The sequence below is a fragment of the Cynocephalus volans genome, chromosome 10 (genome assembly GCF_027409185.1).
Source record: "Cynocephalus volans isolate mCynVol1 chromosome 10, mCynVol1.pri, whole genome shotgun sequence".
NCBI lineage: Eukaryota > Metazoa > Chordata > Mammalia > Dermoptera > Cynocephalidae > Cynocephalus > Cynocephalus volans.
Window position 1 is genome coordinate 99,921,485 of NC_084469.1, and position 23,404 is coordinate 99,944,888.

The 23,404-nt window shown below is 55.0% G+C and overlaps 1 protein-coding gene across 9 annotated transcripts; it reads right to left on the reverse strand.

Moving 5' to 3' along the window:
- Window positions 1-162: 162 nt before the first annotated feature.
- Window positions 163-23,343, reverse strand: PNPLA6 (patatin like phospholipase domain containing 6). Of its 9 annotated transcripts, none has more exons than XM_063109215.1 (34): window positions 23,270-23,343; window positions 21,954-22,022; window positions 21,604-21,691; window positions 21,345-21,427; window positions 21,070-21,167; window positions 18,945-19,085; window positions 18,699-18,858; window positions 18,155-18,235; window positions 17,816-17,944; window positions 17,476-17,556; window positions 17,219-17,381; window positions 16,788-16,871; window positions 16,236-16,345; window positions 15,943-16,110; window positions 15,783-15,860; window positions 10,160-10,365; window positions 9,860-9,991; window positions 9,661-9,784; window positions 9,221-9,334; window positions 8,946-9,021; window positions 7,566-7,706; window positions 7,259-7,322; window positions 6,807-6,975; window positions 6,452-6,634; window positions 6,171-6,289; window positions 5,805-5,961; window positions 5,337-5,453; window positions 5,182-5,251; window positions 4,621-4,737; window positions 2,630-2,931; window positions 1,494-1,610; window positions 1,144-1,240; window positions 933-1,042; window positions 163-461 (listed from the first exon to the last, which is right to left on the reverse strand). In XM_063109215.1, the coding sequence occupies exons 2-34, from the start codon at window positions 21,978-21,980 to the stop codon at window positions 387-389; spliced, it is 3,981 nt and encodes a 1,326-aa protein (XP_062965285.1). In that variant the 5' UTR covers window positions 21,981-22,022; window positions 23,270-23,343; the 3' UTR covers window positions 163-386. The 9 variants fall into 9 exon arrangements, with proteins under 9 accessions (XP_062965285.1, XP_062965282.1, XP_062965283.1 ...); XM_063109212.1 differs by having other exon boundaries at window positions 7,566-7,709; XM_063109213.1 differs by lacking the exon at window positions 23,270-23,343 and adding an exon at window positions 22,130-22,280 and having other exon boundaries at window positions 7,566-7,709.
- Window positions 23,344-23,404: the final 61 nt, after the last annotated feature.

Genomic DNA, 23,404 nt, shown 5'->3' on the forward strand with positions numbered 1-23,404 from the left:
GCGGTCTGCAGCTAGCACTGAGTGGGACTACAGGTGAAATCCAGGGTGGCGCTCACAGTGGGAGGATGAGCTCCAGGCCATTTCAGACCCCAGCCCCTACCATCCTGAGTTCATAAGGTGGGGTGAGGTGCCCCCCCAAACTGAAAGATGACACTAGGCCACTTCGAAGAGGTGACAATTTACTGGGGGAGAGGGGTGCCTGGTCAAGTTTTCAGTGCAGTGCTGCCCCTCTTCCTGGGGCAGATCAGTCCAGTGTGTGGGCCCTCGAGGCCAAGGGAGACCCAGGAGGTCACAGGCATAGCAGCAGGGGGGGCAAATTCCCCCCAGAGGGCCAACCCCGAGGCCCAGTCCAGGGGCGTGAGAATGGGGGACTGCTGGTGAGGTCCTCAGGCGTCTGCAGCTGAGCTGGGAGGCTCCTGGGGCAGACAGTGCCTGTGCCGGAGGACTGACTTCTCTTCCTCCTGCAGAGACAGGCCACACACACTTGTCACCTAGAACAGGACTCGGATACACATCACTGCATACTTGTCAGCCACGACACCCAACAGAAGTGCCACTCCAACACGTGCCACCCAGCACATGGCACCCACACATGTCAGCCAAAATTCCAAAACTCGCATCTCCCAATGCGTCCCGCTCAAAATTAGTGTCATCCCGGAAGTCAATGTCGCTCTCACGAGTGTTGCTTCAGAGGTTTACCAGGCTTGTCAATCGTAATATATTGGCTGGCAAGACGACATTAATGTATCATGCTACACCGACACCTCTCTAACGGCATCTGTGACCCAGTGGGGGCTACTTGACACATCAATTCCAAGATGTGAAACCTCCCATGTGTCTTCAACACATGCCACATCCCCGGCAACCACCACATAAGATCTCAGACATGTCACTTCCCATCAGGGGCCTAGAGTGCGGTCACCCACACTCACCATCTCGGAGGCAGTGCTGGGGCTCGCACCCTCGGGGGAGCCCCCTTCATCCCTTGAGCAGTCTGGTCCCACGTCCTCTTCATATTCCGTGAGGCAATCCGATTCCTCCCCTGGAATTGGGGAGTGGGCCACAGATAATCTGACATCCCCAGCCACCCGTACCAGCTCCAGGCCCAGCCCCACCCTCCCAGAGATCCCCTCGGCCCCTCACCATCAGCGCAGCCATCAGAGATGTAGGTCGTGGGGGGCTCGATCCGGGATACGATCTCTGCCAGGTCGGTGAAGCCAGAGCTTGGGAAGGCAAGCACCTGTGGAGTGGTGTGGGTCAGGCTCTTGGGGGTCCACAAGGTCCTGGCGTGTCTGGGGGTGGCCCAGTGGTGTCTTGGGGGCTCAGAAGTGATCCTTGGGGGGGGGCAGATCTCTGAAGTCAGTGGAGGTCTGTGGGGCTCCATGGAACTCAGAGATGAATGGGGTCACGTGAGGTTTGGGGGAGACCCAGAGTTCAGGGTTCTAAAATCTCTGAGTCATCATGATCCCGACAGGGGACTGTTATAAGCTTACATCTGCACGGCGGCTCTCGTTAAGGTCCGTAGAGCGCCGGTCTGTGAGCATCTTCTCGATGACATTGCCCCGGCTCCAGCCTCCAAACACAGCCTTCCCATACTGGTAGCCCACATCCTGCAGGAAGCAAGGGGCTGGGGGCCATACCTGCAACCGCCCTCTGCTAATCTCCACTCTGTCTGCCCCTTCTCTGGCACCTCAAAAGCCTCACATTCCAGGGGAGGTGGCATTTGAGATTAAACCCTATTTCAGAGTCAGTCACACGTAGCACACTAACCCACACATTCCCTGTCTGTGCCCTGCCAGACATTACCAATCAATCTCTCCACATTCCTTCCCACTCAGCCCTGTGCAGTGGGCTGACTACCAAATGACACAAGATGGTGAGGTGTGAGCCTATTTCAAGGTCTGCAAATACACAGTACCTCTGCAGATATCGCCGTGTCCCATGCCCACAGCAGACATCACTAATCCATCATGGTATGCTTTCTCAGTGAGCCCAAGGGACATGGCACATTTTTACTCGGGGCCTCTGGGTAGCAGCTACTGATCAATTTCAGTTAGCATGAGCTAGAACACATAGTTCAGGGTCAGTGGCACATAACATACACACTGCCACATCTCTCTCCCAGACCCATGACAGACATTACTAATCGATTGCTGTTTCTCATTCCCGCCAATGCAGAAATGGCATTAGAAATTGTTGGGCTGGCCCATGGCTCACTTGGGAGAGTGTGGTGCTGGTAATACCAAGGCCACGGGTTCAGATCCCTATATACGGATGGCCAGTTAGCTCACTTGGGAGAGCGTGGTGCTGAAAACACCAAGTAAAGGCTTAAGATCCCTTTACCAGTCATCTTTTAGGGAAAAAAAAAAAGAAAAAAGAAAAAAATCGCTACATGGCACTTCAGGCAGTACAGTTGACACATAAGGAAAAACCTAGGTCATACATAGCACACACACACAGCCACATCCCTTACCACACCCACTGTAGACATTACTAATTGGCCACCCATCTGTTTCCCAAGAATTCCAGATGGAGTCCTAGAATCCCACCCCTCACACTGCTCTGGGCTTTAAGCAGTAAAGCTCTGCCAGTCCACCACGCTGATGCCACGCCACTCCCATCTGCTCACAGAGATCTGGTCGAACTTCCCGAAGTCCATGGTCTTGAAGCAGTCAATGGGTGGGCGCAGGTACTCGCAGTAGGAGCTAGATTTGACGACCTCCAGCTGCCTCACGCAGGACACATAGGCCAGGCGGGACTGGATCTCGGCCATGTCTGGAACCTTCACCTTGTCAGCCCAGGGGTTTAGTCGCTTCCATAGCAGCCACCAGCCAGACAGGCAGTCCCCGTAGGTGCTAAGATCTGTCTCATCCTGGCTCCCCACGTCGATGGCAATGACTGTTTTGGCACCCATGCTGCGGGCTATGTCCGCTGTGGGGCAGGGGGGTCAGTGGGCTACTCTCACCAGGGTCCGGGGCAGAGATGTTCAACCCAGTCCCATGAACACCAACACGCAAATGGTCATGCAAAAAAAAAAAAAATCATGAAATGACATGCTGTCATGAAAATGGCAGGGAAATGGGTATAAATGAAGTCCAGTAGGTGGGGGTCAGATATTGGAGCTTTGAGGTCTGGGGAATCAGGACCAGAGGAACCAAGTCATTGGAGGAAAAAAGACACAGGCCAGACCTGAGGGCATCAGAGATGTGGAAGGAGAGAGACAGAGAAATAAAGACTAGCGACAGCAGGAGAAAGAGATAGTGGGTCGGAGAATGTGAAAGATAGAGAATCCAGGGGCAAAGAGGGAACTCAGGGCTGAGACTAGGGACAGAGAGCAAATATCAGGGACAGGAGGAGACTGAAGAAGCAGGACAGAGGGGGTGGGTAAGGGTGGAGTGTTGGCCCAATGAGGAGGGTGGTGTGTCCATGGGCCAGTATTTGCATGTCCGTGTGTCCTGCGGAGGGTCCCTGAGCAGTTCCAGCAGGCAAAGACAATGTCCTGTAGCCAGGCCCACCCCAAGAAGACACCCGCGTCTCCATCGAATTTTGCACACATATCTCTCGTGAGTTTGTTTTTCTGGGTACACGTGTCTGCTTGTGCCTGCTTACATCCTTCCTGTCTGAGAACCAGAGGAGGCCACGTGTTTGTGAACACACACATCTCTGCGTGGCCTGCACCACTGTAGACACACTTGACCTGTGTTGGTTTTGGTTCATATGGCCCTAGATTAATGTCTGTACGTGTGTATTTGTGTGCCCATCTACCTGTAGGTCTGTGCACACCCACTCACGTGTGTGTTGCTGTGGCAGTGTGTTTATCTGTACACAGCCCCTGTGGCAGTGACAGGACTTGGCAAACTCTTTCTGCAGAGGACCAGAGAAAAAATAATTTTGGCTTTATGGCCACATGGTATCTGTTCCAACAATTCAACTATGCTGTTACAGCACAGAAGAGGCCACAGACAATACATAAATGATGGAGTGTGGCTGTAGTCCCAATAAAACTTTATTTATAAAATCAAGCCAAGGGCTGGATTCAGCCTGCAGGCTGGGCCATAGTTTGCTGACCCCTGGCCTAGAGGACCACGAACACGTGCGCAGCTAGTACACATCTATTTGTGTATGCACACTTCTTGGGGTGTGAAATTTTATGTTGCATACCTTCCTGCCTCTCGTCTGCACTCATAAAGTCAGAGAGCATGACTTGGTCACATAGATGCCCTGTTCTATCTGCCTAGATACACTTGTGCCTAACTGTGTGCACGCGTGTCTAACTGCATGTGCACGTGAATGTGCACACTACCTACCACAGGGGCATCTGAAAGAATGCGTGTGCACGTGTCCTTGGCATGCATGCGTAAAAAGGCCCTTTTTGAGCCCACGTTCCTGGATGCATGTGTATCTGTGCACAGGCATCTGCATCCCCCTGTGTGCACATCCGTTTGTGTCTAACACAGCACATAAGCACATACAGATGTACCTCGCAGCTGCACAAGTTGCTGTCCCTGGGCACACCCACATATCTGCTCATGCATGTGAGCCCCTGCACAGCCTGCCTGTGTGTGTGTCCATCTGCTTGCATGTTCAAGTCTGTGTGCAGGTGTGTGGGCAGCCACTTGCCTGGCAGGTTGTTGATGTAGCCGCCATCCATGAGGAGGTGCCCATCCTTCGGGTCACACAGCGGGGGCAGGTAGCCCGAGAGTGTCATGCTGGCACGCACATACCGCCACAGTGAGCCTGCCCGGTGGGACACACAGACACAGACACGCACAGACATGCTCAGACACGCTGGGAGGCCCAGCCAGCCTGGTAGGCTCGCTGACCTGGCACGTTGTTAACATAGCACCCGTCCACCAGCAGGTGCCCGTCCTTGGGATCGCACAGCGGGGGCAGGTAGGGACAGTAAGAGGCACTGGCCCGGACGTAGCGCCACACACAGCCTGTGGGGACGGCGTGAGGGGATGAGGCAGCCGACAAGTTTCCCGGCTCCCCGCCCCTGAGGATAGACATACCTGGGGCCTCCGGGGCATTAGTGGGTGATGGTTAGTGGTCGACGATCAGTCCAGGGTGGACGGTCACTCATGTTAACAATGTCCCAGATGTTCAGCTGCCCTCCCTGAAGCATCCCCCCACCCCCACTTGGCCACAGCGGTTGTTGCAGAGGCAGGTGGGGGCACCCACCATCTTTATGGACACGCATGGCTGAGGCGGTGATGTCTGTGGTCACATTGAAGTACGGCAGCCACAAGTCCTACGGGACAAGGACCAAGGTTGAGGAGGACTGGGGGGCACCTGTGGGGAGGGACGAGCAAGGAAGAGTATGGGGGTGGGTATACCTCAATCTGCTTATCCTGGAAGACACGGTGGATGCTGCGGTTAAAGGCTGAGCCCGTGAACATGGAGGTGACCGGGTACGTGAGATCCAACACAGGCTCCAGCACTGAAGTCATCCTCTAGGGACAAGGGGGCCAGCTGGGGTTGAAGGGGAGTCACTTGGGGTCACAGAGATCACCAACTGGGGGTCAGCAAGGAGCATTCATGGATGATGATGTGGTCACCCAGGGCCACTAACAAGGTGGTCACCAAGGGACCTGATAGTACTAACTAGGGATTAGAGACTAGGGTTACTAGCCAGGAAGTCACAGAAAGGTCATCCAATGTCTCATAAATATCTCTTTAAGGGTGCAAAGATTAAATCAGGAAGGGTCATCATGAGCCCGAGGCCGCCGGGGGTTCAGGTGATGGCGGAGTCACAGGTTTCATGGCACTCCTGGGGTGCGGGGAGCCCGGCCCCCAAGACACACCTTGGCCCACTCGCGGGCCCGCTGCTTAGTGCGGCTGGCGCTGCGCTCCTCAGCGTACAGGGCCCCGATGAAGGAGCCAATGGACGTGCCGCCCACCAGGTCGACAGGGACTCCCGCCTCCTCTAAGGCTTTCAGCACCCCAATATGCGAGCAGCCCCTGCAGAAAGAGGGTACCCAGTGAGCTGCTGGGGATCCACTAGGCCCCATCCCCAGGAGCCCCCTCCCCCATAGCCAGCCCCCCGCCCACGTGGTATCCCTCAGGGACTAAGCTCCACCCTCAGTACCAGCAACCCCATCCCACCCCCGCAGGACGCCCCCCCCAGGGAGCAAGCCCCGCCCCCGCCAGAGCCGACCCCGGCCCCTCACCTTGCTCCGCCCCCTCCCAGCACCAGGGCAATAGTGTTTCCCGTGAGGACCCGTGCCAGGCGGGAGAAGTCGCTGTGCCGGTCCGCGCGCCTGGAGAACACCTTCTCGTAGAGCTCGTGCTGGGATGCGGGGGACAGCGCCGTGACCCATGAGGACGGGGAAATGGGGCGAGGCCTAGCGGATCCCCAGCCACGCCCTGACCTTCCCAGGCCCATCCCCTTCCCTAAGCCACGCCCCAGAAACCACGCCCGTAACCTCCCTCTCCAAGCCCCGCCTCTCACCAGCTTGGCCGGGCTGCGCCGGGAGAAGAGGCGGCGCGGGCAGCGCAGATGCAGGTGCCCTGAACACCAGCTGCGCATGTTGAGCCACTCCACGGTGCGCGCGGGGCCCGGGCTCTCCTCGCGATGCAGCAGCACCAGCTGCTTGAGGGCGCGCACGGCCGTGTTCTCCAGCATCTGCTCCAGCTGCGGAAGACGGAGAGCGGAGATCGCCAGTCTCCCCCTGCCCCCCACTCCCCAGCCAAGCTTGGGTCCCTGGTCGCCTAGCCCCCACTGTGAGGATGCACGTGGCGTGGCGCAAGCCCTGGAGGGCAGGGGACGGGGTCCTGGGAGTGGGGTTACTGCATAGCTTCTGGACCTGGCCGACAGTGGGCTCCTGGTCACCCAGGCCCACGATGAGGATGCAGTCAGCCTGGCGCAGACAGCGCACAGTCCAAGGCGTCAGCGATGCGTCTGTCTGGTAGAGCACGATGCGGTGTGCATCCTCCTGCTGGGCCAGCCACCCTGACAGCCGGAACTCTTGGATGCTGGGGTGGGATGGGGAGAGCGTCATCCTGAGGCTGGTCTGGGGTCGTGCATCCCCCAGAAACCACATAGCTCCAGTGCTGAAAGGAGCTTAGACACCCAAGCCCTCACGATGGAAGTCTGTGCGCTAGAGGGGCGGATTTACCCCAGTCTCCCTGATGACCGATGGGTGGGGCACACGCTCCTTGACTCAGTGCCCATAATTTGAACCCGGATCTGAAAGAATCTGAGGCTCCATGCATACGCCTCATCCTCCCCGCTCCCCCCTGCAGCCCCAACACACACCTATCCAGTGCAGAGGCCCCCAGGCGCGCCCGGATGATGTCACTGTTGAGGAGAAGCGTGGGACCTAGTGGTATGTGAGGAAGGGAGGTTAGGAACCATGGTCAACAGGACTGGGGGACTCTCCTAGAAGGAAAAACCTATCACCCCACCCCGTGGCCTGGAGCCCTGATCCACCCCACCCCACCACGCCCACCCAGGTGTATCCACTCACTGACCAATGCCCACACACACCCTGACCCGCACACATCAGTGGCCAGCCCCAGTGACCAATGGTTTGCCCTCACCCATGCCCCTTCCCCCCACTGACCGATAGCTTGCAGAGCGTGCTGCAGCTCCAGGGTAAAGGCCACCATGGGCACCTCAGCACACACGGGCAGGATTGCCACCGTTGACAGGTTGCTGGCAGGGTTGGTGAGTTCTGAGTGTGGGGGGACACCCAGCCCCGAGCCTGCTGAGATCCCAATGAATGAGACTTGCAACCCTGTGTGTGGACAGGTGGACCCTCCTCCTCCTCCTCTGAATCCCTGCTCTTTGTCTCCGACTGCCCCTAGTCTTGATGCTACCATACTGAAGGCCAGAGCTCCAGTCCTGGACCCACTGTTCCCTCTCTTGTTAAAACCTGGCCATCCAACCTTCACTTTTGGTCCCATTCTCTTCAACGGGATCCACTACACAGTTCCACAACCATTCAGAATCACTGTGCCTGGGTAGACCCAACGGTGCCCCTGCCCCATTCTGGCCTTGGCTCCTCTGCCCAATAAAAGGGCCTGAAGATAAAACTAGGCAGAAATAATAAATTCTCTTCCTCCCTCGGTCCCCTGCTAACCATGCTGCCTCACGACCCTCTTTTATTTTCTTCACAGAACTTATCAGCTTCTAACATCGTGCTCTTTCTCTTTTAAAACTCCCAACAAAAAAGAAAGAAAGAAAGAGAGAGAGAGAGAGAAAGAAAGAAGGAAGGAAGGAAGGAAGGAAGGAAGGAAGGAAGGAAGGAAGGAAAGAAAGAAAGAAAATGATGCCTCCCCATCACCACCCCGGGGAATCCAGGTGTCAGGGCTGGTGAAGTAGAAGCCCTGGGGGACAAAGGGGTGCTAAGGTTGCCCGGCTGGCCCAGGATCGGGTCTTTATAATGTAGAACCTCTGGCCCAAAGTCCGGCATGCCTCGAACCCGACTCCACGCCCCCGTTTATTCTCGCTCACAGGGAACACAAGCTGGGACGTGGCCACACCTCCCAGCACACTGGGAACTTCAGGGGCCACTTCCCAACGTGCCCAGTGACCTAAAAACCACCCCATGGACTCCATTTACCACCATATTCTGATCTCGGACTCCTTTACCCAGCATGTTCAGGATGTGGACTCTATTCCCCAGCAAACCCCGACCCCAGGGCCAACCCCACGGCTTAAGACTCCGCCCCCTCAACACCACCAATGACACTGACAAGTCCATTGACAGGCAGGCCCGGGGTCTAGGACTCCGTTTCCCAGCATGCATGGGAACCTAAACTACATTCCCCAGCGTGCACTGAAACTTGGACCCACTTCTGGCTGCAAACCCCGCCCAGAGCATGATTTGTACACGGAACTCCACTTCCCAGCATGCCCTTGGGTATAGGACTTTCCCTCCCAGCATGCTCAGGGCGCCAAACTACATATCCCAGCATGCCCCTGGCAGGCCGGCTCTCACCTGGGAAGGGTCCCTGCAGCTGCTGTAAATTCCCTAGAATTTTCTGGCTCAGCAGGTGGATGAGGCGGGTCACGACCTGGTGGCGTTGCAGGCCGGAGGTCCAGTGAGATCCGGGGAGCGACAGAACGGATCACACCTCTCCCTCCTCTGAAGGGGTGCCCGAGTCCCCGTTACATGGACCCCACCCCCACCCGAAAACCCTCCCCATATATTTGGCCCCACCCCCTCCCATCTGCCCCGCTCCCATTAGGAGACCAGCGCACGTCCCGCCGCACCTGCGGGTACCGACGTTTGATGTGACCCAAGGTGCCCTCGGGGAGCTTGGCCAGCTCCGTGTCGCGCACCGCGTGCACCGTCGTGGCTCTCGGCTGCCTGGTCAGCGCCTCCACCTGTGGGGCCGTGGGCATGACACAGCTGCTGGGGCCGGGAGAGGGAAGGAGGCGGCCAGCCGACCGGGTGCAGAGGGGACCATACTGCCCCACCTAGGGTGTTCCCGACACAGGGGTGGAGGGAACCAAGCCTCACTCGCTACCCTTTATGGCTCAGAAAATAGGGAGAGGACAGGGATCCACGAAGTGAGAGGGTCCCCTTTTCTGATGAAAAGAGGCCTGGGGGTGGAGTCAGATCAGATTCCCCCTCCCCCCTGCCCCACGGAAAGGAGCTGATGGAAATAGACTGGGTGAGGCCAGAGGTCACTGGTTGGGGCCGCGCTCACCACACCGATGAGGTCCCCGCGGCCGTACTCGCCCACCAGCTCTTTCTTGCCGTTGCCACGCTGGATGACGCTGCGCAGCCGTCCATTGAGCACGATGTAGGTGCAGTCGGAGCGGTCGCCCTGCCTGGGGTGAGGGGTGAGTCACACTGGGTTGTCCTAGGCAGGGTCTGAGCGGAGAGGTGGGGAGCGGGGCCTGCACCTGTACAACGCGCGTCCTGCCTCCACCGCTGTCCAGTCAATGGCGAAGTCCATCTGGCGCACGAAGGGTGACATCCTCGCGGCCACTGTGTGCGCGGCGCTCAGCACCACACTGGGCTGTGCACGCATGATCCTGCGGGCAAGGGAGGTGGGGTGTGGGTAGGGGACACCAGATCTGGGAGCTCCCTTCTCCTTAAGGAGTGGAATCAAAGGGTGGGGTCTTGGCCTCTCCCAGGCAGAGCCGAGTTGGGTTGGGGTCCTAGGAGTGCCACTCCCACCCCAACCTCAGGCCCAGTCGTACTCATAGAAGTCGGATTTGGAGATACGCAGGAAGGTGCAGTCGCGCTGGGCGCGCAGCGTGAAGATGAGGGGTTCACCCGTGAGCACTGCCAGCTGCCCCACCAGCTCCCCCGGTTGTGCCACGAACAGGCACACGTCCTCCGCCTTGTCGATCATGCGCTGATACACGTGCAGGCAGCCCCAGAGCACGAAGTGCAGGCTCACGTCCTGTGAGGGCAGGGGCTGGGAGATGAGCACACAGCCAGCGGCAGCATCCCCCACCCAACTCGGGGCAATGTGCCCCATGGAAAGATTAAGAAGGAAGGGTTGGGCTGGCCGGTTAGCTCAGTGGGTTAGAGCCATGTTGCTAACACAATGGTCAAGGGTTCAGATCCCCAAGTGGCCAGCCGCCAAAAACAAACAAAAAAAGAAGGTAGGTTAAGACTGATATGTGAATAGCACAGATAGATACACAGGAAGAGAAGCTCCTTGACTTACAATGAGATTGTGTCCTGATAAATGCGCTGTAAGTCAAAAGTGCATTTAACACACCTAACCTGCTGAACATCATAGCCTACCTTCAACACACTCAGAACACTTACATTAGCCTACTATTGGACAATATCATTCAACACAAAGCCTATTTTTTAAAAAAGGGTTGAATATTTCATGTAACTTATTGAATACTGTACTGAAAGCAAAAATCAGAACAGTTGAATGGGTACTCAAAACATGATCATAAAGTCAAAAAATCGTAAGCCAAACCATCATAAGTCAGGGACCGTCTATATATACTAAGCACCCGGGACAGACATTGCTAATGGATCACCAAATTGAGCCCAAATTAAGGCCCGTGAATTCTTTTCAACACAGCCAGCAAGACGCTGCAAGGAAGGGCTACACAGGGGCCTGGCTGAGCTTAAATTCTCTTTGCTTATGCTGGGCAACTGAACAGCCACATGGAAAAGAATGAAGCTGAACTCCTATCTCAAACCATACCAGAATGGATCAAAACAAATGTAAGAGCTAAAACTATATGTGGTGCTGATAACACTAAGATCCAGGATTTGATCCCTGTATTGGCCAGCCACACACACACACACACAAAAAAAGAGCTAAGACCATAAAATTCTTACAAGAAAATATGAGGGTAAATCTTCGTGACCTTGGATTCAGCAATGGATTCTTAGATGTGTCACCAAAAGCACAAGCAACAGAATAAATTGGACTTCATCAAGATTAAGAACTTTAGGGCCAGCCTCTGGCTCACTCAGGAGAGTGTGGTGCTGATAACACCAAGGCCACAGGTTCGGATCCTGTATAGGGATGGCCGGTTAGGTCACTTGGGTGAGCGTGGTGCTGACAACACCAAGTCAAGGGTTAAGATCCCCTTACCGGTCATCTTAAAAAACAAACAAAAAAAAGATTAAGAACTTTAGAAGATAAAACAAAATAAAATAAGATAAAAAGATTAAGAACTTTTGGGCTTCAAAGGACACTATCAAGAAAGTGAAAGGACAACGCACAGACTGTGAGAAAATATTTGCAAATCATATGTATGATAATGGTCTAGTATCCAGAACATATAAGGAGGCTGGTCAGTTAGCTCAGCTGATTAGAGTTCAGCCTTATAACATCAAAGTCACGGGTTCAGATCCCGTACCGGCCAGCAGCATAAAACAAAAACAAAAAACCAAAAACCCGAAACAAAAACTCACACGACGACAGGAATGGGGGGAGGATGGAAAAGAGAAAAAAGACGAAAAAAGACGAGTAACCCAATTTAAAAATGGACAAGGAACCTGAATACATTTCTCCAAGGAAGATATATAAATGGCCAATAAGCACGTGAAAGATGCTCAAAATCACGGATCATCAGAGAAACACAAATCACAAACCACATGAATACATTTCTCCAAGGAAGATATATAAATGGCCAATAAGCACGTGAAAGATGCTCAAAATCACGGATCATCAGAGAAACACAAATCACAAACCACATGAGATACCCCTTCACACTAAGATGGCTGGAATCAAATGTTGGGAGGATGAGGAGACACTGGAACCCTCATACACGCTGGCGGGAGTGTAAAATGCGGCGGCTGGTCTGGAAAACAGTCTGGCAAAGTTAAAAACAGTCCTCCAAAAATTAAAAATAGAGTTGCCATATGACCAAGCAATTCGACTCCTAGGTATGTACCTAAGAGAAATAAAAACATACGGCCACACAGAAATTAGTACATGAATGTTCACAGCAGATTATCCGTAACAACTAAAGGTGGAAACAACCCAAATGTCCATCAACAGATGAATGATAGATAAAATGTGGCCTATCCATATTATGGGTTATTTGGCCATAAAGGAATGAAGCCCTGATACATGCCACAACATGGATGAACACTGAAAACGTGCTAAGTGAGAGGGGCCAGACACAAAAAACCAGATATTGTATGATTCCATTTATGTGAAATGTCCAGAACAGGCAAATCTACAGAGACAGAGAGTAGATTGCTCAGGGCTAAGGGAGGAGGTTGACGACTAAATGAATGAGGCTTCTTTTCAAGGTGATGAAATGTTCGAAGATTGACTGTGGTGATGTTTGCCCAACTCTGTAAGTGTACTAAAAACCATGGAAGTGTATATATAGACTTTAAATGGGTGAATTGGGGACTGGCCAGTTAGCTCAGCTGGTTAGAGCATAGCCTTGTAACACCAAGGTCAGGGTTTGGATCCCTTTACCAGCCAGACACAAGGAAAATGAGTTATATCTCAATAAAACTACTACCCATGACCCAAAAAACTCTTCTTTGCTCTTTAATGGTCCCACTTGAGTCTTGCCGACTTACTTTTATTTCCTAGAGATTAACACGTTTCCTCCCCTGCAGAATACTGGCACCAGCTCTTCACTCTGCCTAGAATGGCCTTTCCTCCTGCCTGCACCCAGTTAATTTCTCCTCATCCTTCCTCCTTAGCTGGAGGGCTCGTCCTCAGAGACACCACCCTGTCTAAGCCAGACTCGGTAGTGCTGAGAATGTCTTCTTCCCAACAGTAAGCACTTAGGATTTTACAAGGATTTGTAAAATCCTTTGAGTCATGTCCATCAGAAGAACTGTGGGCTTCCCAAGGGCAGGGACCATGCCAATTTTTCTTGCTTCTTGTCCAGCAGGCAGCACAGCGTCTGGGACACGGCAGATGCTCAGTAAACAGATGTTTCACTCCTCTCTGGTTAGTCTGACCAGTCAGACAGCTCCCCATCCCACCCCTTTATAAATAAGGAACTGAAACTGCCCAGAGACAGGTTCCTTCCTTATCCACCACACAACCTGTCTGGCACCCAACAAAGCTCCACCCCCCAGAACACCACAGGGACCTTTGGGTGGTACACGGCCCCAGGAGATCTACAGTCAGCCCTCGGTATCTGCAGAGGATTGCTTCCAAGAAACCCCACATACACCAAAACCTGTAGATACTTAAGACTGGCAGTTGGCCCTGGGGAACCCACATATATGAAAAGACAGACCTCTGTATGCGCAGGTTCTGCAACCCGCCAATACCATATTTTTGATCTGCGATTGGTTGAAAATAATCCATGTGTAAGTGGACCCATGCAGTTTAAACCCATGTTGTTCCACGATCAAGTGTACAGACATACACACATGCTGGTACCTTCTCAGACAGAATTTCCAGACTGTTTTGGGGAGTTACGAATATGAGGCTGCTATTTGTCACTGGATTGGGAGGTGTGTTTCTTTACTGTAGGACTTCTCAGAGCCTTGGCTATTTTAATGATGTTCACTGGGAGCTTCCAAGAAGGGATAAAACAACATTTCTCAAATCTATTTGATCACAGATCCCTTGTCTGTAATACATATATTCCATGAGACACTCGGGGAAATGTGTGTATAAAGCATACTTTCTCAGCCTTGGCACTATTGATCGTTTGGACTAGATAATGCTGTCAGGCTGCACGGTGCATTTGAGCATCCCTGGCCTCCACCCACTAGATACCAGTAGCACCCTCCCAAGTGTGACAATCAAAACTGTTTTGGCACTGCCATATGTCCCTTGTTGGACAAAATCACCCCCAGTTGAGAACCATGGGTATAAAGTTTCCAAGAGAAGCACAGCAGAGTAGCAATCCCTAACAAAGTCCTGCAGACCCCGAAAAGCCCTGAGGACTGCAGACCAGCCCAATCCACTAGCAGGCCAGGGCTGGGTTGAGCCCAACAGAGACTCCCACAAGAACAGAGCCCAACAGAGACTCCCACATGAGCAGGGCCCAACAGAGACTCCCACATGAGCAGGGCCCAGCGCCCCCGCAGGAGCCACGGTGTGACTGCACTTCCTCATCCTGTCCCCCAAGTATCAGAACAGCTTGCAAAAGCCTCACCCCATTTCCGTGCCAGAACGGAACCTACCCCTGCAGTGAGCAGCTCAAGGAGACAGCAGAATCACCCAAACAAGTGATATAACAGGGCTGGCTGGTTAGCTCACTCAGTTAGAGGGTGGTGCTGATAACACCAAGGTCCAGGGCTTGATTCTTGTACTGGCCAGCCATCAAAAAAAAAAAAAAAAAAAAAAAAGACACTACCCCAGCCACCCCAGCTACCAAGTGGACCACATCTCCCACTCTGTCCCCAACCCCAGCCCGGGCTTCTCTCCCCTAAGTTTGAAGTAGTTCTGGGGTCTCACTGCCTGTGGCATGTTGCTGGCTTCAACTGTCACCCTATGTCCCTCTCACCATGAGCTCCTGCTAAACTTCTTCCCTGGGGACACTGTCACCCTTGCAAACCTTACACATCTCTGAACTGAGTGACTCCTATTCTTACCCCCACTGCACAGATGAGAAAGCTGAGAACTTTTCATTCACCCAACATCACGGGGAGTCTGAGCAGAGTTCAGTTTCAACTCTCCTCTCCGCCTCCTGACTATGAGATCCTGGCCAGGTGGCTAACCCTTGGTGGGTCTCGGTTTCCCCATAAAGACAATGAAGGAATTGGCAGGATCCACTTTCCTACACCTCCTGGGTGCTGCCGGGAGGCACCAGCACCCTGCCCCTGGGGCTGGTTCATGGGTCCATATGTTGACTTCTTTTTTTTTTAAAGATGACCAGTAAGGGGATCTTAACCCTTGACTTGGTGTTGTCGGCACCATGCTCAGCCAGTGAGCAAACTGGCCATCCCTATATAGGATCCGAACCCATGGCCTTGGTGTCATCAGCACCGCACTCTCCCGAGTGAGCCACAGGCTGGCCCTCAGATGTTGACTTCTACCCATTTACTGAGTACCTATCCTGGCACGGGCCAGGTTTAGAAGTGAACAGAACATCAGGGAACACTGGAGAATTGGAAGATCAGAAAATTGATCTCACAGTAAGAGCCGGGGCAGACAGGAGAGATCTGAGGGTTTGGGTCACAGGGTAAAAGGTTCATGGGTTGGAAGTGAAGGGGTTGATAGGTCTAGAAGACATGAGGTAGGGGGACAGAATAAGGATCATAGGATCTAAGAGTTAGAAGTTGGAAATCACAGGATGAGAAGTCTATCTGTATGGGGGCAGGTGTCAATCCTAGAGCCAGAGGTCAGGGGTCAGAGGTGAAAGGGAGAAATCTCGGGTTGTAGAGTTAGAGGTCAGGGCTCGGCCTCACCTGGTCCCCCTGTCGGGCAATGACGGTGCCGGCTTTGGCATGACGCAGCAAGACCCGGCTGTTCAGGAGGGACGGGTCCTGGGGAGCGAGGGGGGATGAGATGGGCCCAGCCAGGCCTCCCCTCCTCCAGCCCCGTCCCCAGCCCCCTTGGGCCACCCACCTCAATCCGCATCAGCTTGGCCAGCTCCCGCTTGGCTGCCTCGAAGATGGTGCTTGTCTGGCGGCCCTGGTAGGGCCCGAAGAGGCAGCCTCCGGTGGCCGACTCGTCCTCGCAGTAGCTATACTCGCAGGCGCCTGCCGGCTGCTCCCGGGGCTCCTGAGTGGGGGTCTGCGTAGGGCAAGGCCGGTGACCTTCTGCTGCTCACTCCCAACCACCCTTCTCAGGGGACCCCACCACTGGCCAGGCCAGGATCCTGGGATTGGGAGGGAGTTGGGGAGAGGGCAGGGTCTTACTCGAGCAGGGGCTGCCTGGGGTCCCCCGGAGGCCTCTTCTTGAAGGGACACAGAGATCCGGCCCCGCTCATAGGCCATGTCGAAGTCAGAGCGGGGGCCACCCTGCAAGCCTGTGGGTGGTCGGAGGCAGAAATAGAAACAATACAGAATCAAGCTGTCCAGTGAGCTCAGTTGATTAAAGTGTGGCATTATAACACCAAGGTCAAGGGTTCAGATCCCCATACCACCCAGCAGCAAAAATAAGTGAATGAATGAAAGAATGAATAGATAATTAGAAAGATGACAGTGACCACAAAGGCAGCCTAAAACCAACCGCTACTCCACACTCAGCGCCACAACCGTGGCAGACATGACTAACTGATGGCCGCGCTCCCACACTGAATCTTTCTCACCACAGTTGGGAAAGCACCATCTCAATGAATACCCACCAAAAAGGACTGGAGAAAGCACCGTTGGTCTTCCCATCTCGTGGATAAGGAAAATCAAGACTGGCAGGTCTGGATTCAAACCCAGAAACTCAACGGCCCTCCCCTGACACTCAATGCCCCAAACCTGAGATGTCCACTGGCATAGAGATGCAGCGACTCAGCAGAGGGGCTGAGGGGGCTTCCAGGGATGTAGGCTTCACAGGGTCCCCTAGAGCAGACACGTGTTCAGGTTCCTGTCCCTCAGAGCCACTAGGTCCAGAGCCAGGATTAGGGGGTGGGAGTTGGAGAGGGCTCTGAACAGGGGTCAGCTTGGAGTCCCTGGGGATGGGGGAACTAGGAAAAGCAATTCGAATGCATTCCCGGGGCCGAGGACAGGCTCCTGGGAGACCAGACAGAAGTCAGACCTGGGTACCCAGCTGAAGGGTCGTGGGGGGCTGGGAAGGATCAGGTTGGGTCTCTGCAGAACTGAGAAAGGGATTGCGGGGCTGAGTCAGGGCTTCCTGGGCAACTGGGCTGGGCAGTCCTAGGGACCCACACAGGGGTGGTCTTGGGTACCTGTAGGTCCAGGCAGTGGAGCCCCGGTGGGGTCAGGCGGCCGACCGGGGGTCTCTCTTGGCTCCTCACTAGCTGAGTTGCTGACCACCCGCTTGGAGCCACGCACAGGGCTGGTGCGGGTTGGGAGGCCGGGGCTGGGGAATAGGCGCAGGGGCTGGATCTCCTGGGGACAGAGAGCAGCTTGTGCCATGTCTCAGGAGTCCCGTCCTGCCCTCCCCCCGCCCCCCTCCGTCCTCCTGTGCTCGCCCCCAACTCACGTGGCTGAAGAGCTCATTGGTCAGACCCAGGTAGTTGTGCAGCGCCAGGAAGGTGACTCGTTGCAGCCTCACCATGATGATCTGCAGGAGCGTGAGGGGGGGGTGCCGGCGGAGGGGTGGGGTCGTGGGTGGGACCAGAGGGTGGGGAAAAGGAGGTGGGGCGGAGCCAAGGTCAGAGATGGGGCGGAGCCACAGTGGCTCTGGAGCAGGCTGCTCAGAGCAGATAACCACAGCCTGAGAAGCCTGCAGGCTGCTGGGCTCCAGCACAGTGGTGTCTGCGGTGGATGGGGGCACAAGTGGGGCCCCTGGGTGAGTGGAGGGAGGCGGAAGGCCCACTGACCTGCACCACCCGCACCAAGCTCTCCGGATACTTGGTGAAGACGGCAGAGAAGGCTTCCACTGGCAGCCTCAGCACTGTGGAATCACGGGCTGCCCTGGCAGACACCGTTCGCTGGGGATGCTGGTGACCCTGGGGCAGGAAAGGACAGGAGAAGACTCAAGGTCAGGGGCTCAGAGTCCCCTCACTGCTCCCCCAGCCCTTCCTGCTGCCAGTGCCTTTAAGCACCACTGGTAGCATCAGGAGGGAACCAGAGATTGGGGGTTCAGGTGACCTTCTCCAACCCTTCCACTAGGTGTGTCCTTATTCCCCAGCCCTCCACCTCACAGACTGGTCACTCACAGTGATGACATCCAGGATGCTTAGAAGGCTGTTCACGCTGTCTCCAGGGACCACTTCCTTCACAACACATTCTTTCCCATCCTGAGACACAGGGGACCACTGACTGGTGCTGGCCTGGTCCAGGTGACCGGCATTCTGCTCCCTGACCATATCACTGGTCCTTACCCTCACCCACCCCAGTGATCACTGACACCCCCTGCATCCCTGAACCCACCAAACTTTCTGACTAGCAGCTGCCTTCTGTCCTTCACTAACAGTAACCACTAACCAACCATGGAGATCACCCCAAATGTCCTTGGTCACCCATTCCCGACTCCCTTTTTTTTTTTGGCATTTGGCCAGTATGGAGATCTGAACCCTTCAGACCTTGGTGTTATCAGCACCATACTCTAACCAACTGAGCTAACCAGCTAGCCCTCCCCTGACTCCTGACTCCACATCTCAGAAGACCACCAACCCTGCTGACCAACAGCAGGTCCTGACCCCAGTGACTGCTGTCCCACTGCCCATCCCCCTGTGGTGGCTCCCCAGGCAGTCCACTCACAGGCCCTGGCAAGCAGAGCTCCAGCAGCCCATCCTGCACCACGTAGATGCTGGCATCGGGCTGGCCTGGCCGCAAGACATAGTCTCCCTGGTTCAGTCGCTGGAAGACCATGTGCCTGCACAGCTCCAGGAAGAGTGGCTTCTCAAAGTGGCCCAGCACCCTGTTAGAGGGGCGGTGGGGGGAGGGAGTTCAGGTCAGGGCAGCCCCCAGCGCTGCAGCCCCCCTGCCCACACCCCCGACACTGACCGGACGTTCTTGAGCATGTAGAGCACTTCAGAGGGCAGGTGGGAGTTGGCCAGGTCACCCTCTGTCAGGTCCGCCTCCAGCACTGCAGGCGGGGGCTCCTTCCGCTGCAATGTCGGTGTCTCTTTCTGGATGCGCAGAATCCTGGTGGGAGAAGAGGAGTGGGGGGATGAGGGGTGGACAGAAAAAGGGCTCAGGTAGACCTTAGACCCCTCACATAGCCTTTCCCCCTCGTAGAGCAAACTTTGGCCACTGGACAAATCAGGCCCACCCTCTACTTTTTGTTAATAAAGTCTTATTGGCACACAGCCACAATCATTGATGTATTTGCATACTGTCTATGGCTGCTTTCATGCTACAACAGCAGAATTGAATAGTTGTGACAGAGACTGTATGTGGCCTGCAAAGCCTAAAACGTTTACCATCTGGCCCTTTGCAAAAAAACATTATGACTCCTGATATAAAGTCCTGAGACTGCCCTTCCACTAGTCATAAGCCCCTGAGATGGACCCTAACTAGATGGACCCTAGTTAGGCAGACCCCTGACATAGATTCTAAGACATGGGAAGACCCCCAGAACAGCACTTCTGTTTGTCATGGAAGCCCTAAAATAGTCTTTCCAGTAGTTACAGGCTAGATTTCTGAACTAGCCTCCCTAATGGACATGCCTCTGGGGTACCTTCCATTATATGAAAAGATCCCAGATACAGCCTGTCTGCTCTTTGTAAATGTCTATGAGATGGCCCTTCCTCCCAGAGAATCCTGATACAGCCCCTCTCATGGCCACAAAGATCCCTGAGATAGCCCTTATGACATGTGGAAAATCCAGATATATCTCCTCCGTTAATCGTGGACCTGGAAGAGCCCTTTCTCATAAGTCACAGTGACTGCTGAGACATCACCTCCATTGATACAAGATCCCTGACACAGACTCTCTAGAATGAGCAAACCCTTGAGTTAAACTCAGTGATACAGAAAAATCCAGACATAATTTCTCTTCTGATCAGGGAGATCCTGGGCTATCCCTTCCCCAGACCACAGAGAGCTCTGAGATAGCCTAGATAGCCATCTGACAGTCATGAAGATTTCAGGGTGTGCACCCTCCTCAAGGATGTGCAGACACTGGAGACAGCCCCATGATGTGGAGAAACCTGAGATATAGACACTCAACCGATCACGGAGAATCTAGAGATAGCTCTTCTACTAATGTCATAGGAAGCTCTGTGATACCATAACTAATCATCATGAAGAGCCTTCGAATGGCCCCCTAGTGTGAAAAAACCCTTGACAAAGACCTTCAGGGTAGATCACATGATGCAAGGAGTCCCCAGAGCCAGCTCCCAACTTACAAGATCAATCCCTAGCACAACCTTTCTCAGAGACCTAGACATAGACCTTTGCTGCCAACATGGACCACCTGAAATGTCCTTCCTGTTTTTCTTTTTTCTTTTGTTTTAAAAAGATGACTGGTAAGGGGATCTTAACCCTTGGCTTGGTGTTGTCAGCACCACACTCAACCAGTGAGCCAACTGGCCATCCCTATATAGGATCCGAACCCGTGGCCTTAGTGTTATCAGCACGCACTCTCCCAAGTAAGCCACGGAAATTCTTGAGATAGCCCCTTGGCAATAGAAACCCCAAGACATCCTCCCTAATGTGTGAATAACTCCAAGGTCAGTGACAGAGAGAGATGTCTTCTGATGTAGAAAGACGAGATAACCCCTACAGACAGCCCCTTTAGCAGGTCATAGTAACACCTGAGATAACCCCAGTAAGGCACCCTAGAATAAACCCTCTCATGTGGGGAGACCCCAAGATGTAGACCCCTAAACATATGGTGAGACCTGTGAGATACTAGCTCTGGAGCAGATAGATACCCCTGTGGTAAGGGAACATCACTGAGATAGCCCTCAGGGGACAGAAACCCCAGACACAGCTCATCTGGTGCGGGACAGTTCTGAAACAGCCCCTCAAAGGAGAGCCCTCAGAGGTCCCTCTGATGTGCGAAGACTCCCAAAACAGTCCGTGGGATTCAAAGAACCCTCATATATACACTTCGGTATGAGCTGATCATTCAAAAGGCCCCTGAGATAGACCCCAGCGCCAGATACACCCAGCACAGCCTTACTTCTTGGCAATGTTGAGCATCTTAAGTTTCTTCTTCATGCGTGGCCGGGAAGTGGTGGAGACTGAGGCGTCCACCAGGGAAGAGGTGGATTGTGACACCTGGGAGAATTAAGGGGGGTACAGGTCAACTGCCAGTTCAGACCCAGGGGGAGAGGAGAGCTCGATCCAGGAGCGCTTCACCAAGGAGAGATGCGGTGGCGCCCACTAGGAGATGAAAATAGGGAAGGGGTAGGGCCTCTGTTGGTCAGCGCGGATCTCAGAGGGCCGTGGACTCACCTTCCGCATAATCTTCCGGCCATAGAAAAGCACTTTGTCCCTCTTCCGGAACCGATACCGTGGGCCATCCGGGGCCGGGGTTTCTGGGGATAGGTGGGGAGAGGGGCACTCCGAGCTCTGCGCAGACTCCATGCTGCCCGAGCTGGGGAGGCTGCGTGCAGACTCCAGCAAATCTCCATCCATCTCTACGGGTGAGGGAACCCGAGTATTTCAGCTCCCCACCCCAGAGCCTCCCCGCAAGGGCCCTCCGGGTCCTCACTCGGCACTCGCAGCCTCCGCACCACCAGGAGGATGAGCACGGCCGTGACCAGCACCGCCACTCCGGCCCCTATCATCACGCCCAGCACCTGCGGGACGAACGGCACTGGCTGCGAACCGCATATCTGTCCCTCCAAGTCCTCCCCGGGTGTCTCCATCTGCAGAATGGGCCAGCTCCGCTCCCTGCCGGGGGCGCGACTCCGCCCGGCGGTTCGGCGGCCCGCGGTGCACGCCGGGAAACGTAGTTTCACCGGAACAGACGCAGCCTCGTTCTCGCGGGACCGCGAGAGTGCACGCTGAGCACGCCGGGAGTTGTAGTCCCCGCGGCGCCGCACCGCCCCCAACCCTTACCATTCCTGTTTGCAGTGGGGCCTCCATCAGTTGCTTCAGGCCGAGCGGCGGGTCTGGTAGCCGGGAGTCCTGGGGAATCAAGGAGCAGCAGGAACTTGTGCCAGTGGTCAATAAGGGCCCCTCCCCTGCCGCGAGCCCCGCCCCCTGGGTACCTGCTGCCCGGATGGCTCCTCTACCTGCCAGGGGGAAAGTTACAGGGGTAGAGGCGTGCTGCGGGACAGAGGGATGGGACAAATTGACCTCCCGGCCCAGGCCAGGGGTTGAGGCTGGTCCCCGGCTCCTCGCCAGGCTACCCTTCGCCTACGCACAGGGCCGACCAGACGTCCGGCCCATCCAACCGCACCCCGGGGCCAAAGGGTAGCCGTCCTAGCGTCCACAGTCAGCAGTCCGTGGGCGGGTCTCCGCAGGGCACGGCCCCCTCCCGCTGGTGGCCCCGTCCTGGGCCTGCACGGGATTGATCAATCCTGTCCGACCGACTCCTGGGCCGCACCTCCTCGCCTACCCCACTCCCTAGAAGACTGGATGCCCTACTCTAGGAAAACTGGCGCCTGCCTGCAAGCCACGAAGTCCGAAGGGAGGGGAGGAACAGCTGGACACTTTCTCCGACCCAAGCCTGCCCCCGGGAAGACCCGGGAGCTGGGGAGCGGGAGATTGCTGCCTGCGACTCCCACAGAAGGGGTCCTGGAGCAATCTCGAGCCCTGGGACGCTCGGGTGGGGTGGGCTTGCTAGGTTTATTCTGGGGATTTACTATCACATTATAATAAAGTTATGGGGTCTCTGATAGTGAGGAGCATCACTGGGCCTCCGGAGCGATAGTGGCGCCGCTGGTGAGAGGCGTAACCAGGGTCGCTGGAATTACTAGGGAGCCCTAGAAAGTTACTGAGAGATTCTGAGGAACACAAGACTGGGGAAGCCGAGAGCTGGGTGGGCACGTCCGTAGGGTCATCTGCGTATGAGATCGGGCCTGGGGAGGGCGTCCGGGCTCCTTGGAAGATACTGAGGAACGCTGGAATACGCTGGGGCTTTTCCCTGAAGCTGAAGATGTTTCTGGCGCTGTTAGAGTATTAATGGCAATTCGGGAGAGTCACTGGGCCCTTGAGACGTCAGCTGAAAAATTCGTGGTGACTGGTCCCCTTTCACCCCAGGGCGCACCCGGCTAAAGGTGCAGAAACATCTTCCGGGAACTAGGGGGATGGGAGCATCAGAAAGTCGGGAGCTACTGGGAATCGGCGGAGGAGAGATCTTGGGAAAGCCGAGACTCGCTAACGATAGCCGGAGGGACGCCCCTGAGGGGCCGATGAAAACTCGAACTCACCCAGGGGCCTCAGCTGGAGTCCACTCTGCGCCAGCACCGCTAGCTTTCCGCCGAGCTAGGCAGGCGCGGGCCCTTTAAATTATTCACCGCAGGGCGCCTCGCAGACCCGCCCCCCGCCGGGCTCGGAAAGTCTCG